This window comes from Ambystoma mexicanum, chromosome 5p, assembly GCF_040938575.1.
Source record: "Ambystoma mexicanum isolate Mex_15411 chromosome 5p, UKY_AmexF1_1, whole genome shotgun sequence".
Classification (NCBI taxonomy): domain Eukaryota; kingdom Metazoa; phylum Chordata; class Amphibia; order Caudata; family Ambystomatidae; genus Ambystoma; species Ambystoma mexicanum.
In genome coordinates, this window is record NC_090930.1 from 1,345,941,218 (window position 1) to 1,345,960,754 (window position 19,537).

A 19,537-nucleotide genomic window follows, 5' to 3' on the forward strand; every position below is an offset into this window, starting at 1 on the left:
ATTGACATAGGACACCTACGCCAAAAGATTTTCCCAAGTAGCACAGCTGTGGTCATTACCTGTCATAGATGTGGAATACGTCGGAGGACACAATCCCCTCGTAATCAGCGTTCAAATTCCTTATTGGGTGGTTCATACAATATAGAACATGAATCTTTTTCTTTTTCCAACGCTTTTTTTAATTTTCTAACAGCGATTAGCTCATTTGATGCCAACACGTGTTTCGACACCTTCTACTACAGGTCTTCCTCAGGGCCAATAAATTACCTTTCTATCACGTTATAGCAGATCTTTTATAAAAGGACAGTTGTCCAAGTATGGAGCACACAAGAGCAAGACATAATTACAGTATTGTGGAAGGGCGCTGGAATTAAACAGTCAGTGGGAATTGTCCTAATTGTGGACACAAGCATTTAAGGGAGATTGCCCTCCATACTTGGACAACTGTCCTTTTATAAAAGGTCTACTATAACGTGATAGAAAGGTGATTTGTTGGCCCTGAGGAAGACCTGTAGTAGAAGGGGTCGAAACATGTGTTGGAATAAGGATTTTGAACACTGATTACTAGCTCCTGCAGCTAAATTTATGGACTATGCGCAGTGGATAAACTAATTCATAGTTTATTGTATACCTTTGGTGTGGACTCACAGGAGGACCGAGAATCTAGATGGGTAATCCTTGCAGCTAGGAGGATTAATGGTGTGTATTTACTAAGAAAATCAACCAGGAACCCAAGTGTAGTGGGGTGTGCAGCAGAGTACATGCCCCCCACCCCCTACTTATTTCAGGGTGTATTTTTTTAAGTGTCAAGTTAGGTTAAATAATTTCATGTCAGGGATCTCCTCCTCACGGAGACACTCCTCTCCCCATGTCCCCTACTAAACTAAAAACAGTCCCAGGAATAGTGCCTATCCTCGTCTTGGTTCAAGCTCTCAGTCACAGGGATTGGAGGACTAGAAGCATCTTTGCTCAGATGACAGTCACATGGAAATAGTGGCCAGCACCTTCTTTGACACACCTCCTTTTGATAGGGATAGCGCTCAACATTTGTACTCCAGCCACGAAGACAGTAACTGGCCCACTTTTTCCTGATTCTGATTCAGGGGTATAATGCTGTGTTCTGTGAGGAATCTGAGGGCATTCTCTATTTTCCCCCCAAAATATCCTCCCCCAGGTGGCCAGGGATAGGCCATCGCTCTTGGATCCTGACCCTAGGGGTGGATATGGGAGGGAGGTTCTCCTGGGAGGAAGAGACTTTGAGGGGCTGGGGGTGAGGCACAGTATCCTCCTTTTCCCTTTTGTCAAGAATCAAATGTCCCCCAGGCTTTTATGGGATATTTCCAATCCCTTCCCTATTCTGCTAGAAAACCACTTCCAATTTACACTACTATGCTACAGAGACGAGAAAGAGACCACACAGGAACTTACATTAATTCTTTATTAACTCAGACATGCACACACACAACTCTGGTACTCGGACGAGGAAGAGGGATGTCGAGTTCCAAGACTGTTGAAAACTCAATGTGATTTGCCTGCACCTGTAGCCAAAGAGGCCTTGTAAACGGCCTGCTCAGGTGAGGCTAATGGAGAAGGAGAAGGGGAAGGAGAAAGAATCCAGGTGCTGGCAGACGGATAAGTCTGAGGAGAATGCAGGGTGACAAGTGTTGGAGACACCGAGGTGCTGGAGAGTCGCTGCAGCGGAAGCAGGGTGTGGCTGGCATTGTCGGAAGGTATCTGGTGGCAGGGTACAGCCCAACCTCCAGGAGTCAAGAGGACTCCTGCTCCAGTAACCAGAGTTGTTGGATGCCAAGGACGAGGGGCTTACCGAGCCGGGAACAGCTGCAGCCGCCAAGGACCGACTGAAGCAGAAAAGGGCACAGGAAGACGGCGTACCGGTGAGTCAAGTGAGGCTGAGTGACTCCAGGACGCTGTAGTGTGGGCTGCGTGGTGAAACAAGGTCGAAGTGCTCACAATTGAGCGAGCGACAGAGGGGCAATGTGGTTGCCGTTATTGGAATTGTAAAACACTGATGTTTAACGGCTACGAGAATGAGATGAAAGAAGCGGTTTGTGAATACCAAACTGTAACAAAGTTGAGAAGGCCGCTTAGAAGGACAGAAAAAGAGTGACATTTAAAACTTTAAAATGAATGAGAAGCCCGTGAGCAGGGTGCAAATTCTGAGCAGGAGAGTGAATTGGGAATTTGCAATTACATTGGTTTGAATATGAATGAGCTGCAATTCAGAATACCAAACCAAAGGAAAGCAAATAATGGGTGAATGCCACATGAGTGGAAAGCAGAGAAAAGCGTTCCCCGATATAAAGAAACTGTGAATTATGGAAAGTAAAGAAAGCAAGTTATGATAGTGAGTTTAAAGTTGAGTGAAAGCAAGCATTGGCAAGCGCCATAAGGAAAAGAGGAAATGAACAAGTTGAAACTGAGGCACCAGTATGAGAAAGCCTGATAATCTGACAAGTGAATGGTGGCAAAACAAGTGTTGAACAATAACTGTGGGACTCAAAGTCCAATACAACTGTTGAGCTGAAGTAGTGGTGGTGCAACTCTGGAAAAGAAGCCAATCAGGTAGGTCGATTGCATGACCTGTAATGGGTGGACCGTGTGTCTCAACAACTTCGCCTAGACCAAGCACACCCCACTAAAGAGAAGCCACTTGATTCATATACAAGTTTATGGTTGAACATCCTGAAAGGCTTGCATGTTGCAAACTGAGAGTTGAACTTTGTGATATTAATTAAAGAGCCAAAAGGGCTGAGAACTAGGAGGAATCCTGAGGAATCTTGTTGTTGTGAAAACAGAGACTTAAAAGCATGGGGAAGGGAACCCCTTTACAATTGAAAATGAACAATCTGGAATCCTGGGGAAGGGAGAAGCTGGAGGAGGCTCTGAACTTTTGTTTGAACACTTTTCCATTTCATGCCGACATCCCTATACAGTTTGGACAAATGGATGTAAAGGCAAGTATGGGTTTTGGGTCATGGACGGCAATTTACTTTGGGCTTCCTGACACAAACTATCATTAGATGTAGTTAGAAGGGTAATCCCACCTTGGCATAAAATAAGGTCACCCCCACCTCTGTGATTTTAATTAAAGTCTGTAGCCCAAACTTTACTCTGTTGTCTGCGTCTACTTCCTGATGCCTTCACAGTTCACTAGTAATGGATATGTTCCCCTTCTAAGTCTTGGTAATTGATACACTGCTCTTATCACTCTCAGTAAGGGATATGGTGCCCTTCCCACAAGGATATAGCACTTCACCTTGTCATGATTCGGTGGGTGCAGCACCTAGGACCCCAACACAGTTTGCACCCCAGCTGTTGGATATGCCTTTCCAGATGACAAATCACCACCAGGAACTTACTCCCAGAGCAAGTTAGAGGTCCAAAGTATTTTCTTTGCTCACTGATCTATGCATTTCTCCCTGTCCTGGTATGGATGTCTCCCATGATCTGCAGCTTCTGCTTACTCTGGCCTGCTTAACCCGGGCCTGCTCCTCGCTGTCAACAGCCTGCATCTTTCTGATGCTCCCTGAACTGGCCTTTTAAAGGCCATGATGCCATAATCTTTATCTTACTCAATTGGATTGCTTTGCTTTCTGCATATTCTTGAGGCCATTGCATTGGCTAATTTATCGCTCCCCATGTGTGTCCCTCTCGTCATGAGGGCCGCAGTGCTCAGTTTTCAAATGGCCCGATAGGTAAGTCCCATCTTGGTACCTGTTCCATATTGCTATGCATTTTCCAACATCAATCCCCAGGGCTCCTCCCTGCCGGCTTCTACGATACTGATTTAGCCTCTGCAATCCTACCTGCAAGTAGGGTCTGGGAAACGGCTTTCAGGGATTTTTGGACTTAATGCATAATCATAATCTTTTGTCTTGTAAATCAAATTCAAAAATCATTCTAATACCATTAAGAGGAAAACCGAGCCTGTAGTTTCCCCTACACCTTAATAGATTTGTCAAATCAGTTAAACTCTCTACTCACCTTTCTGGCCCTATTTGGGCCAAACATGATTCTGCAGTTGAATCAGACACACGAGAAGTAGTATCTGCTCCATGGCCCCTTCACCCTAGTTGGGTGGACATACTTCTGGAAATAGTCGGTTTAAAGGGATCCCGGGCACCAGGACCTAGTGGTGTGTCGAATGTAGTGTTAAAAGAAGACCCTGATGCTTGGGCTACGGTGCTTAAGCTATTGTTTGACAAAGTGTGTGTGGAGAGGAGAGTTCCTGCCGTATGGCAGCAGGCGATCCTGATACCTGTATGCTACTTCATGATTTGCACACATTTCTCTTCAGCTATATGTACAGTATGATGCCGCGACCTGCACTACATGCCCTACACTATGTAACCCTTGTGTAACCATATCGCCACCCTTACAATTCACCTTGTATCAATGTATGTTTCTGCTTCCTGTAACTAAGCCGACACCATGTAACATCATAATGTAATATGCTATGCCGCTATATGCTTTACAATATGCAACCATGTGTAACCTTACTGCCACCCATGTAACACAGCATGTACCCAAATATGCTCATTTACCTGTAACTAAGTTGATTCCATCTAACAGCGCCGCAATGCCTCCGGGCTGCTCATGCGCTTTATAAATGCAAATAAATAAATATGTGGACTTCAGTGCCGCATTTGACACTATATGCCACCCGTGATTATGGCAGAAACTTTGTAAATAAGGATGCCTGGAATGGCTGATCTCAACCTTAAGACTTCTCCATAATAGCTCTACGCGAATAAGGTTAACAAGGTGGGGTCAGTGGTGGTGGAAATCAACAGGGGCGTCAGGCAAGGGTGTATCCTGGCCCCCTGTCCAATTTACATCTGGCGGATCTCCCGGCATTTCCGCTTGCCATACAAGGTTGCTCTGTAAAAATGGGCGACACTGCCATTACTAGTTTACTCTATGCTGACACCTCATTCTGTTGGATTGTACTAGACGTGGGGTAAAAAACAAGCTACAGCTCTTTTAGAATATGCTAAAGAAAAGAGCTAGCTATCAATACCACGAAAACAAAAATGATGGTTGTCAACAGTAGGACATTTGGTAAAGTAAGCATCACCACTGACACCCAAACCATCCAATATGTTCCAACTTATTTGTACTTAGGTATGCCCCTGCAGGCAGATGGCAATGATAGACCTCTGATTGCTGGTAAACAGAGCAAAGCCAGGCAACTCACCTTCACTATTAATACATTTGCACACCACACTTTAGGATACTCTATGGAAGGCATCGATAGGCTTTATAAACAAAGTTTCGCCCCAGCAACATTACACAGGCTAGAAGCGCTCGCACTGCCCAATTAAACTTGGCTGGACACTATTGAGAGTTTCTTCTGGAGGATGCTCCTGAGGCAACCCCCTTCCAACACAAATGGCCTATCTCCGTCTGGAGCTGGGCCTAGTGTCCTTTGTCTAGCCAGTTATTGATCAGAAAAGGGATACTCTTTATTAAGATGAGAACTAACCCCAAAGGCCTGATTTTAAACACCTTGGGCAATAGAACCTGGGTGAATGGTGTATGTATTAGTAAGGGGGATGATTTTAACAAACTTAATGAGGCATGTTTTACTATGATCAATTGGTACTTGGTTTTGTACGGTGCACAAGGTTTGAAATACTGAAAGGTTTCTTAAAAAATAAGCTACAGCAATGGGATGGGATAAACCAATTTACCCACTTATCATTGCATAATTTCAAGCACCTTGAGAATATTACACATCGATATCTCAAGACTCAGTATTACCTATTAAGATGCCCGAGCCCCGCCTTATGAAGCTTCAGATTACATCTACGGACTAACCAGCTCTCTGTGTTGGCACTGCAGGGGGGTTGTTTGAAACTTTCAGTAAATAACATGTCGGATATGTATTGTGGAAACTAACGTTCAAACCCCCAGGCAGGTTCTGACAGCATGCCCAAGGTGGGTGTTCCTTTACATGACTTCACTTGGGCAGTTTGTGGGGCATTATGACGCAATCAAGTTCGATGAATTTTGGGTTTATTGTTTGAACACTGATTCCAAGGGGGTTCATATGGCACTATTCAAAGTCTGGAATGCGCTGTGGGTTAAACTGAGGAGATGCTGTGCTGGGCTCCCTTTCTGCCTCTTGGCTGCCAGCACCCACCTCGGCTCCTCCAACTCTCTCAATCCCCTCCATGTCGAAGACGGTACTACATTTCTCCTCCCAGGGCATCAGGTCAAGTTGCGGAGATGAGCCTCCCCCGATGGTCAGGCTGTCCTGTCTGCTGAGTCAGAATTCCACAGACCCGCACACACAGGTCCTTCCACCTTTTGCGGTAGTCTTCCCCATCCCAGGGGGCGAAGCCAACTGCCGACAACTTCTTGCTTACCGCCTGCCATATCAGGGTGCGGCGCTGGGAGGATGTCTTCTTCTGTCTCGCACTATATAGCTCTGCATAGTGAGCAATGACCTCATCCACCAAGACAATGAGCTCTGCCTCCATGAAATTCAGTTTGCGCAAGCGATCTTGCGTTGCCTTGACCCTTGCCCTCTCCTTAGACATTTTGGATGCTGTAGGGGTCTAGATGGCTGCCTGGGGCTCTTATTTTGGATGGATTGTGATTTTAAAAATGGCTGCCGCAATGCTTCCTGTTCCGGCGGCGATGCATTTCCTGTCGGTGGTAATTGTACATGCTAATTGCACTGGTAGCACTATTGCTGCTGGGTTTTGGGGTGGCAGCCCGCTTTCCGGCAGAATTAGTGTTCCCGCCGGGACACATGGCACAAATAGTGCTGTATCACGGGTCCTGACGGTAAGGCTTATTCCCCTCAGCAGAAATATCGCCTGCTTAGCACCCAACTCGTGATGATTCCCTTAGACTAGATTTAGTCTAGCTCACTTAGACAATTAAGTTGTGTTGCATGGTCATTCTTATTATGATGTTATTGCTTTTTGTTGTCATGGAATACAATGTATTACATTTCTACAGTGCTCACCTAGTTTAGTGTGTTGTCAATACAATTATCTTCTGTTTGTTTCTAGCAACACAGTAGTAAAGCTATTAAATATTCAGGATTAATTCATTTCTTTCATCAATTTTATTTAACAAATGCACCTATTTCCTCATGGGAACACTTTGTTTGGTGTTAAGTACCATTTAGATAGCCATTGATGATGGTCTTGTGTGATTGGAAGGGGGCCAAGAGCGCCTCCCACCCTGTGCCACCATTAATAGGAGAGGAGGAGAAAGGAGAGAGAATAGAGACCATATGAGGAGTCCATAGCTCTAGAGAACGACAAAGAGGATGTCGGTGAGAGTCTGTATGGAGGAAGCACTGATGTAGGTATCAGTGATAGGGAGGACTGGTTTGGAGTCCAGGATATCCTTCTAACCTTTTCCTTCCAGAATTAGTGAGGGGGATAGGATAGGAGATCGAGTAGCAGCTGAGAAGATGGGAGAGATTGAGAGCACGATATAGGGTGTGAGGAGGGAAGAGTGAAAAAGAAGCACAGCCAAGACCTGCACAGCGCAGTAAAAACAGGAGGGTTCACACAGAAGGAGGCAGACAGTTTACTGAGATGCTTAAGGGTAGTGTGATAAGAGAAATTAGAGGGGTGGGTCAGGTTAGTGGGGTGGAGTGATTGCTGCCCCCTGGACTGCACCACACTTACTTTAGCAGTCGAAGCAGGATGACAGCTGCAGGCTTCTTTCTTTCCCCGGCTGACACCGGCAGACACCCTCTAGAGCAGCTTTTGAAGGAAGCTGCCCTTTGCCTTCGGGCCCTTACTCGAAGGGGCTGCCATGGCAAGGTCTGCCTAGCAAGGGTACCCAAAAAAAGAGCCAGCAGACCAATGGGATCACAGTGGGAGGGAGGGAGGGAGGGAGGGAGGGAGGGAGGGAGGAAGGAAGGAAGGAAGGAAGGAAGGAAGGAAGGAAGGAAGGAAGGAAGTAAGGAAGGAAGGAAGGAAGGAAGGAAGGAAGGAAGGAAGGAAGGAAGGAAGGAAGGAAGGAAGGAAGGAAGGAAGGAAGGAAGGAAGGAAGGAAGGGAAAAAGGAACCAGGAAGCGGGAACACAGAGGAGGGGGAACCGGTACAAGGTGCTGCGGTGCCAAAAAAGACACTTGTTTAAAATTAAAACACCAAGGGCCTCAAGACACGATGGAACTCACCCCAGCCTTGGATAGCAGGAAATGTTGAGTGGAGCCAGTCAGGGTGTAGATCCTCACTGAGGACAGGCCAGCACACCAGCAGTATGACGGGAGGTAGGAGGGGTGCCATAAATATGCTTTTTTTAAATGAACGCACCAAGTGCCTCAAGACATGATGGAACTCACCCCAGCCTTGTATGGCAGGGAAAGGGTACCATTTCCATCAACCCTAACTCATCTTCGATTCAGCATGAACTGCAATAAGAATATAAATCACAGAGTAACCGGGATACCCCAGACCTGCAATTTCTCCCACAGGATATCCTCATTTACTTAATCGAAAGCAAAGGATAAATCTACAAAAGAGCTATATAAAGATTTATTTTATAGTTTTTCTGCTTTCATCAATAGTACTAGAAGGAAACCATTTAATTGCGTACCCAGATCTTTCCATTTTTCATCAACCCTTCCTACCTCTTTAGTCCACTATTAAGGCTTTTAAAATGATTACAGCAAAGATTTTACTACTCTAAGCTAAGAGGGCTATGGGGCTATAATTAAGCGGGGGCAGCCCATCTCCTTTTTTAAAGGCCGGTATGAAAATGGTTGTTTTTCAGGATTTAGGAATTGTTTTTGATATCAAGATGTTCTGAAACAGCAGAAAGAAGTTTTGCGCTGATTAAGTTTGAATTGGCCTTCAGTATGAGATTCGAAATCCCATCTGGTCCCGCCGCTCGAGATGGTTTCACTGCTGCAATCAGCGAGAGAATATCTCTATCGAAGTCCAAAGCCCATGGGTGCGCTTCAAGAAGAGATGGAGGCCTCTTACCCACGACTTCAACCTTATACATAGATTGCAGATGCTCCACCCATCCAGCTTCCGGGATGGGAATTATCTGGCTACAATCCTGATAACCAAAATCTTCATTCATCAGCCCCACAATATCTTAGTAACCCCTTTGGATAGAGCAATCAGCATTTTTCCCCTTCTGGTTGATAATTCCATGCTTTTCGCCCTCTCAACCAGTTTTTAAAGGACAAAAGTAAAAAAATATATATATTTGATACCTGGCCATCATATTTTCCCTTCCTTCTAAAATTATGCAGTTGGCACCTCAATTCCCTTTTTTTGTCGTGAATATCTCAAAGTGTACTTTCCTACCATCGTTCTTCAAAAAGAGTGACAAATTGGGAACAGAGAGGCAGTTGGATAATTCTTTCAAACCAGAAGATTCAAAGCAGGTATAGAGATCCCTATTTAATTTGTCAATTGAGTGAGAGTCCAAATTATACGATTTCCTGCGTTATTACCAGTTAAATTAACTGCAGATGAAATTACCCTTTTAGAATGTAACAAATCGACCGCAGAGCCTAAAATTAAATTGAATGATCACTTCAGAGTATGTTGTAAATCTGAAAATCACCACATATATTGGCCATAGCTAGGGTGGCGAACATATAATCAATTGTGGAGACTGAGGTATCTGATCTCCATGTTGTCTCTAACAGTTTACTTTTTTCATGAACCCATTCAAATATGTACAATTCCAATCTTTCATACGATTCATCCAACTCAAAGAGTTATTTTTTACCCTGTCATTACAGTTCTTCCAAAATCGTCCATAGCTTCTAAATCACTAACGCAATTACAATTTAAATCTCCTACCATGACTATATCCTCACGACCCACCTCGCCAAACCACATATGCAAGAAATCCTCTACCGTAACAGATCAATTTTATTATGATTCCAGTATAAGTTTATTGGCAATAAGCCCTCATGAGGAACCTCCATATCTTGGGTGGGAGAGATGACAATTGGCAGAATCCCAGGATGGGCAACTTCAAGTTGATTACATTTCCAATTAAGGTTCTTCTTAACCGCAGTGACCAATTACCCCCCACCCCCGCCCTTAGGACCCTGCACACCCGCCCGAATAGTATCAAAGCCATCGAGGAGCGGGGCCTAATTCAGCCAGACCTCTTGAAGTTTTATAATATGGAATTATTTCAACAGGTCACTATCCTTACTTGACCTCAAGAGGTGGCTAGACATCTGTCATGATCACTGCTTCCAAGGAGTCAGGAACAGCCCAACGTCCTTGGAAGCAGGCCCCTAACCGTTATCTTAGGCACCAGCCGGTCCCCACTGGGACCTTTTGGACCTTGTCCTGGCGCCGGTGGCACCAGGCTCATCAAAGCCATCGGTCCCGGCACTGGAAGCGCCGGGCTCATAATATGTATGAAGATGCTTGGGTGGACTTACCTGCAGCAGACCATGCTGCTTACTTACCAGCCACATAGGAATCCTCTGTGAACAGGAACTACTTTCTTACCTGGGTGGGGCAAGCTCCACTCCCTGGGGACAACACGGGAACTCTTCTGGAACTGGAACTCTTTTCTTACCTAGGCGGGGCCGTGGAGGAAGACGCCTCATCACTCCAAGGCTATTTAAACCACACCCGATTGAACAAACGTGCTTCGCGTTATTCTGCATCTGCAGCAGAACGCTCACCGAGTCTGTTCCAGCCTTTCTTCCTTCCGATCCTGAACCTGCAAGAACAATACTTACCACTCCTGTATCCAGTATTCAGCAGCACCTGCAAAGACAAGAAACAACAGGTTAGCACGGCAACCTTTACACGCAGCGCTTTCCTCACCTGATCCATCGGCAGCAAACATTTCTTCACGCTGCACCTCCGCCTGTGAAGACAAAAGCATTGTTATTACTTACCGGCACTCCGCGAATTCCGGATTTCTTCAACGCTGCAACCCAGCATCTGAAAGACAAACGAAGAGACATTAGACAGGTATTTACTCACGTCCATCGCGCTCGCCACAATAGAACGCCTGCAAATACTCCGGCGTTTTCCAGCATTTCTTCAGCACGAACTCACAGCTGCAAGGGAAAAGAGACAGTTAGAGCGCTTGCATTTACTCACGCATTTCCAAGCGCTTCATTCCAAGGCTCTGGCTCCAACTTCGGCTCTCTTCACACCATCTCCTATCTCAAGAGCCCTGCAAGACAAATAGGAAAAAGCATTATACAGAGTCCTGTTCTATATTAACGTGCCCACGCACCTAAAGACTATAAGGACTAAAAAGGTGTCCGGAAACTCACCGCTCGTGCAGTTAACAACGGTAGTGATCCTCTGATGTCAAGAGGCCTATGTTTCACCAGTGAAGGAACTGGCAACGGCACCCTGCACCAGACGCAGATGGAGAGTCCAGCATTCACCTATCTAAGGTGAGCACGTTGACCTGGGGGCTCTACGGAGAAGCTAGAGAGAGAGAGAGAGGGACATTCAACAACCCAGATCATTATCCCCCATATTCTTTCACCTGCAGAAATCTCACTCTTTGAGTTCGACACACAGTGCGAAGAGGTTCGGCCCCAGAAGCAAATCGAGTCCTGCACATCCCTTTTCGGGTCACAGACACCTTCCTGCCAAGACCAGCGCCTCCGTGGGAATCAGGTGAGCGTTACAGAACGCGAAGCCCACCGCAAAACTCCTACCCAGGCGCAATGGAAACCTCAGACACTGATCAATTAGCCCAGTTGCTTGGGGAACTAAGAGCAGAAGTACATGCAGCTCGTCAGGAAACAAACTCTCTAAGAAGAGAGCTGATAATTTCCAAGTAGCGAATAGAGGACCTCGCTAGGCAATTGCTACAAACGCAGGCAGGACAGACACCTTTGCCCGCTCCAGGAGGAAGTTTATCCTTCTGCATCATCCTTAAACCCAGTGCAAATCAATCTACCCGGCAATGTGCCCTTGGCTCCGCCCGAACGCTTTTCTGGTGACCCAAAGAAATTTGCAGTGTTCATTAACCAGTGCCGCCTACACTTCTTATGTCGACCAGCTGCCTTCCCAACAGATCAGACCAAGGGGGCTTTCGTGCTTTCTTATCTCAGTGGCAGTGCCGCAGATTGGTTGATCCCTTTAGTCACTCAGGATGATCCGGTTCTGCATGATTTCCAGGCCTTCCAGTCCAGCATGGAGAAACTGTTTGCAAGACATGCACAAGGGCAGGCCTTGGACAATGAACTTCTTTCGTTACGACAGGGTAATCAAGACCTCTTGACTTATATAGCCTCATTCAACAGACTTATAGTGGACACTCAATGGCTTGAGGATAAGAGAATAACGCTCTTCTACAGAGGCCTGCGTGGAGAGCTCAAGGATGTGTTAGCTCAAGTTGTGAATCCTCCACAAGAATGCTCAGACTATATTGACTTAGTTGTCCAATTGGACCACAGATTACAGAACAGGAAGGCTGGTCGTTCCAAATTTGATACCCGAATGTTTTCTAAACCACAGACCTCTACTAGGGGAGCTGACACTGTGGAACCCATGCAAATAGGGGGCATGAAAGGACCTTTAACCCAAAAGGAGCGGGAAAGAAGAAGACAGCTGCAATTATGCCTCTATTGCGGAAACTCTGGGCACTTTCTTCGAGACTATCCAGTGAAACCAGCTAAGAAGGCTGTAGGAGCCGCAGATACCTGTACCACAAATTCTGAGCAGGGAAACGACCTAGCCCGACAAGTGTAGAGGTCCTCTTGCCGAGCGTTAAAATCTGTCCCGTGACCTCGCATTTCGTGGTGCCTATGGTCCTCATTAGTCGTGAACGTCCTGATCGTTTGCATGCAATTGAAGCTTACATCGACAGCGGAGCAATCGGTAATTATGTGGACCGTGAAATGGTATCAAGGATGAATCTACCTCTTGTCCCTAAGGCAGTAAAAGACGTCATTACTACAGTGGATGGCACGGAGATAGCCTCCGGACCAGTAACGCACGCCACCCAAGAAGTGACGTTAGTGAGCCAAGATGGACACCGGGAGAAAATAGTGTTCGATGTGATCAAGGCCCCTCAGTTACAGATCATTCTGGGAATCCCTTGGTTAGAGAAGCACAATCCTCAGATCGATTGGCGAGCAAAGACGGTTCAGTTTCCAGAATGTTTTACCACTTGTTATCCTCGGCCTGATGTTTCACTGGCGGCAATCTCTTCTGAGGTTCCCAAATTACCTCCCGAATACCAGGAATTCCAAGACGTCTTTCGGAAGGACCAAGCTAACACCCTGCCTCCTCATAGGTCTTACGACTGTCAAATAGATCTGATACCTGGAACAACTCCTCCTTGCAGTAGGATTTATGCCCTCACCGAGCCAGAGAATCTTCACCTCAGACAATATCTGGACCAATACCTAGCTAACGGGTTTATCCGTCCTTCAAAATCTCCAGCTTCCTCGGCTTTGTTCTTCGTTCCGAAAAAGGAAGGAGACCTTAGGACTTGTATAGATTACCGTGCCCTGAATCAAATCACCGTTAAAAACAGATACCCATTACCTTTGATCCCTGAACTCCTGGACCAAGTCAAAGACGCATGTATATATACAAAGTTGGATCTCAGAGGAGCCTACCATTTGGTACGAATAAAAGAGGGCGATGAATGGAAGACGGCCTTCCGCACCAAGTATGGGCTGTTTGAATATCAAGTTATGCCCTTTGGACTTTGCAACGCTCCTGCCGCCTTCCAGTATTTTATGAATGATATCCTTAGAGAACTCATTGATGTGTGTGTTGTTGTCTACATTGATGACATCCTCGTCTATTCATCATCTGAAGAAGAACATCGGAAACACGTTAGAGAGGTCCTCGAGAGATTACGTCAACATAACCTTTTTGCTAAGCTCGAAAAATGCGTTTTCAACGTAACTGAAGTTGAGTTCCTGGGATTCATATTGTCACCTAACGGAGTCCATATGGATTCAAAGAAAGTCGATGCAATCATCAAGTGGCCTTCACCAACCTCTGTAAAAGGAGCTCAAAGCATGTTAGGCTTCGCTAACTTTTACCGCAGATTCATCCCTGAATTCTCTCGAATAGTCCAGCCCATCACCGCTCTGTTAAAGAAAAACAAACGTTTTGAGTGGTCTACCGAGGCAGAACAAGCTTTTCAGGACTTAAAGACTAAATTCATTTCTGCACCTGTTCTAAAACATCCTCGCCCAGAACTCCCCTACATCGTAGAAACAGATGCTTCTAGTCTTGCTATGGGGGCAGTTTTATCAAAAAGGGATCCGGTCACACACCAATTACATCCTGTAGCCTTTTGGTCCCGCAAATTCTCGGCTCCCGAGATCAACTATTCAATTACAGACAAGGAACTTTTAGCTATCAGATCGGCCTTTAAAGCCTGGCAGCATTATCTTTTGGGAGCCAGACACACAGTCACCGTAATGACTGATCACTGCAACTTACAGTATCTGAAGACAGCCAAAGCTCAGTCTTCCAGGCAGCTTCGCTGGGCTCTGTTTTTGGCTGAGTTTGACTTTATAATTACTTATCGACCAGGCAGTTAAAATGGAAAAGCAGATGCCCTCTCCCGGATGGGAATAGATGAACATTTGACCAATCCAGAACCAATACCCATAATCCCAGAACAAAGGATTTTGTGCTTGGTCAGCGCTCAATCCTTTGAAGACATTAAGACTACAGTCAAATCACTTTTAACTCCGGCCGACTTACAGGCCTGGCAATTAAAGGGAAAAGAATTCTCAGTGGATCGAGACCTACCATATTTCCGAGGACGATTGTACTTGCCCAGTGAGAAAATACAAAAACAGGTAATCTCCTGTTATCACGATTCACTAATGGAGGGTCACCCTGGCATAACCAAAACCATGGAAAAGGTCAAAAGACATTTCTGGTGGCCATCATGGAAGAAGGATATTAGAGACTTTGTAATCTCCTGCGGTGTGTGTGCCCAGAATAAGAGTCAGAAGGAGAAACCAGCCGGTCTCTTACACCCACTAGACATCCCTCCCTGTCCATGGCATACCGTGTCCATGGATTTCATCACAGACTTACCTCCATGCTCAGGGTATAATACCATTTTAGCAGTCGTGGATCTATTCTCCAAGATGGCTCACTTCATTCCCCTGAAGGGCCTACCTTCAGCTTCAGTATTGGCCCGAGAATTCTTAGAAAACATCGTTCGGTTACACGGTTTCCCCTCGGTTTTGGTCTCCGATAGGGGAAGTCAATTCATCTCCCACTTTTGGCAAAGTTGCTGTCGTTTAGCCCAAATTGATGTGAGACTTTCTACCAGTCACCATCCCCAAACTGACAGACAAACCGAGAGGACAAATCAAACTCTAGAGCAATATCTACGTTGCATGCTCCAACAAACTGAAAACCCTTGGAAGGACATTCTTTGGATCGCTGAATACGCCTATAACAATTCGACTCATTCTGGAACCGGGAAGACTCCCTTCTTCCTATTATACGGACACCATCCTAGAACCTCTAACCTGGATCCTCCCCAAGAATTCGAAACACCTGTCGGAGATCACTCGTGCTTTTAAGGAAGCCACTGCCCATCTGCAAAGAGCTAAAGCTCAATTTAAGAAAGGAGCAGATCAGCACCGTAAAGAGGCCCCTCACTACGCAGTGGGAGATCAGGTCTGGTTATCCACTAAGCACCTACCTCTAAAAGGACCCCGCACTTTCATCCCGACATACCTTGGACCCTATCTTATCTCTGCCATAAATAATCCGGTGGCTGTTAAATTGGAATTGCCTTCGCATATGAAAATACATCCAGTATTCCATGTCTCCTTACTAAAACCAGTGCAACCAGGAACCCGATTGACCGAACTCCCGGAACCTGTTTTAGTAGATGGAGAACTTGAGTTCGAAGTAAAGAACATCCTAGACTCCAAAATCTCCAAATCTAAATTATATTACCTGGTTGATTGGAATGGATACGGCCCCCAGGAAAGGTCTTGGGGACCCTCAGAGCATGTCCACGCACCTCGTCTGGTCAAGAAATTCCATTTGAATCACCTCGACAAGCCAAAACCCCCGGAGAAGACACGCTTGGGAGGGGCCTTGAGGGGGGGTGCTGTCATGATCACTGCTTCCAAGGAGTCAGGAACAGCCCAACGTCCTTGGAAGCAGGCCCCTAACCGTTATCTTAGGCACCAGCCGGTCCGCACTGGGACCTTTTGGACCTTGTCCTGGCGCCGGTGGCACCAGGCTCATCAAAGCCATCGGTCCCGGCACTGGAAGTGCCGGGCTCAAAATATTTATGAAGATGCTTGGGTGGACTTACCTGCAGCAGACCATGCTGCTTACTTACCAGCCACATAGGAATCCTCTGTGAACAGGAACTACTTTCTTACCTGGGTGGGGCAAGCTCCACTCCCTGGATACAACACGGGAACTCTTCTGGATCTGGAACTCTTTTCTTACCTAGGCGGGGCCGTGGAGGAAGACGCCTCATCACTCCAAGGCTATTTAAACCACACCCGATTGAACAAACGTGCTTCGCGTTATTCTGCATCTGCAGCAGAACGCTCACCGAGTCTGTTCCAGCCTTTCTTCCTTCCGATCCTGAACCTGCAAGAACAATACTTACCACTCCTGTATCCAGTATTCAGCAGCACCTGCAAAGACAAGAAACAACAGGTTAGCACGGCAACCTTTACACGCAGCGCTTTCCTCACCTGATCCATCGGCAGCGAACATTTCTTCACGCTGCACCTCCGCCTGTGAAGACAAAAGCATCGTTATTACTTACCGGCACTCCGCGAATTCCGGATTTCTTCAATGCTGCAACCCAGCATCTGAAAGACAAACGAAGAGACATTAGACAGGTATTTACTCACGTCCATCGCGCTCGCCACAATAGAACGCCTGCAAATACTCTGGCGTTTTCCAGCATCTCTTCAGCACGAACTCACAGCTGCAAGGGAAAAGAGACAGTTAGAGCGCTTGCATTTACTCACGCATTTCCAAGCGCTTCATTCCAAGGCTCTGGCTCCAACTTCGGCTCTCTTCACACCATTTCCTATCTCAAGAGCCCTGCAAGACAAATAGGAAAAAGCATTATACAGAGTCCTGTTCTATATTAACGTGCCCACGCACCTAAAGACTATAAGGACTAAAAAGGTGTCCGGAAACTCACCGCTCGTGCAGTTAAGGACGGTAGCGGTCCTCTGATGTCAAGAGGCCTATGTTTCACCAGTGAAGGAACTGGCAACGGCACCCTGCACCAGACGCAGATGGAGAGTCCAGCATTCACCTATCTAAGGTGAGCACGTTGACCTGGGGGCTCTACGGAGAAGCTAGGAAGAGAGAGAGAGAGAGGGACATTCAACAACCCAGATCATTAATCCCCATATTCTTTCACCTGCAGAAATCTCACTCTTCGAGTTCGACACACAGGAGGTTCGGCCCCAGAAGCAAATCGAGTCCTGCACATCACTTTTCGGGTCACAGACACCTTCCTGCCAAGACCAGCGCCTCCGTGGGAATCAGGTGAGCGTTACAACATCCAGTCAGCCAATCACAAACATTCACCTCTCTGCGATTTGAGTCAGTGGAGCTTTCCATGAAAATGGTCCTCGTTTGTTTCTGCTTCAATGAACCGGATGCCCCCTGTGTATCACTGGGCACATTATCACAGTCATTACTCATTACAGGGGTCACCCACTTAAATATGTCATAATCCATTATCTGGATGGCCTCTGTCTCTGATAGAAGCTTGTCAGCTACATAAAATTTAAATATGTGTAGATAGACGAGATCGTTTTATAATAATCCGGAATGTCCACTAACACAATATCACTAGAGTAGATGTTCCTTAAGAGAGGGATGCACAAGAAAAGATCTAATACATTAGCTCGGTTCAGGACTATTTTTTCTTTTAAGCCCAATACAAATTACAGGCATAGGATAGGATAGCATAAACACCCTCCTGTCTTGATGGTAAATAATCATAGGAGGCCTTTGGATGAGAAGCACAATTATTTTTCTTATTTGCAACCTTAGAATTAGCCAGTTTAAGAGTCATGGGCCGAGGCAACATAGTTTTGTAGATCACTAGAGGTTTGGCGGACATAGCTGGCCAGTCCAAACCCTCGAGCAGTAGTAACGAGGTGTCCTTATCCTCTGACAGCTGTGCCTGAACCAAGTCCCGGACTCCTTCATTGTCTTAATATTCCGAAATGAATGAGATCATCCGCCGGCTCAGTTGTAACAGTTTTGTGCAAATAAGGGAGGATGGTGCCCAGCTCCAAGTCCAATCCATTACCAGCACCTCCCACAGTGGTCATGTTACCCTTACCCTTTTTGTATTTGACTTTCACCAAGAGCGAATTGGGTGGATCTTTGAGAGAAACGTTCTCTTTCACACACTCTTGAGAGACGGAAAGCCGAGATATAAGCCTCTGTAAGAATTTCCTCGGGCAGCAGTTCTTCTTGATTTTTGAGGATTTAATATTTTTAGATTTCTTTAACTGATCACTCAGAGTATTCAGAGCTTTGGAACATCCGTCACACGCCCCCCTCAGAGACCACCCCAACTCCCAACCCAGGGAGAGTACTGTGCACAGTCAGGTTTACATAACTAGATTATATATGGGTACTCCCTTATTTTTTTGTTATCAAGGGGTCAAGTCTAATGGACTGGAGAGTCTACGAAGAGAAAATTATGAAACAGACTGACTATCCCTTTCTAATGCTCCTGTGGGAACACAGGTTTAGGTACAGACGGGCTGCTTATTTATTTAGCAGACTTAACACCTATTGGGAGAGAAATAATTCCAACTGAATACATTATGACAAAATCATCAATCACTTTAATGTTAATTCCTAAAAACATATTAAAACAACAATATTGGCTTCTACATGGACCAGGCATACCTTACATATCACTCACACATTTTACAAACATGGGGTTAAACTATTCGAATATTCATTGGACATATGGTTTGTTTACAATATGTAGGACATAGGAAAGTTATATTCAGTTTCCCTTTAGAGTCGACATATGTTTCGGCACGGCCAATTAAGTACCGCCGTTGTCTTCGGAGGTCAATAAAATAAGTATTAGGCCATCTTCAGGACGTTCAATTGTTCTTTGAAGGCTAGTTTCATTCCCCTTTCCACAGAAACTGCCACATCTAAAACATAAATTGTATATGTATTAAAGTACGAATACATTTCTCCCAGTTTGATTGTTTAAAGGTGATAGCCAGATTACCTAGTTCTGGACCAGCACATTGCACCCACCTGTGATCTATGTTGTTTGGTCAGGACCACTGAACTATGACTGCTGGATGTGTTAATTCCTTTCGAATGGCAGAGCGCTATATTATAGGGAACACAAAACAATGAAAGTATTGTCAATTACCTGTTCATTTCTTTTTAGGAAGAAACAATCCTTGTAACTGAAGGATTTACGGAGAGCACCTCTTTGTCAGTGTATTTTCTTGAAAACACTTGTATTTTGATTCACAAGGCCGGGAAAGCCGATTCCTAAATTAGAGGATTATTCGCCTGTTACTGGCTGTGACTCCCTGTTAACA

At 45.7% G+C, this 19,537-nt stretch overlaps 1 protein-coding gene across 4 annotated transcripts in view; it reads right to left on the reverse strand.

Moving 5' to 3' along the window:
* Window positions 1-19,537, reverse strand: part of LOC138481556 (zinc finger protein 613-like) — a 322,756-nt gene that overhangs the window by 10,803 nt on the left and 292,416 nt on the right. The window contains exons 7-8 of one of the 4 annotated variants that reach the window (XM_069613737.1): window positions 19,242-19,318; window positions 18,864-19,132 (exon numbers count right to left, since the gene is read on the reverse strand). The exons of the other annotated variants lie outside the window; for them this stretch is intronic. Coding sequence (XP_069469838.1) covers window positions 19,103-19,132; window positions 19,242-19,318 — 107 coding nt within the window. The 3' untranslated portion in view covers window positions 18,864-19,102. Of the gene's footprint in view, window positions 1-18,863; window positions 19,133-19,241; window positions 19,319-19,537 lie in introns of those variants that run through there. 4 annotated transcript variants of the gene reach the window in all.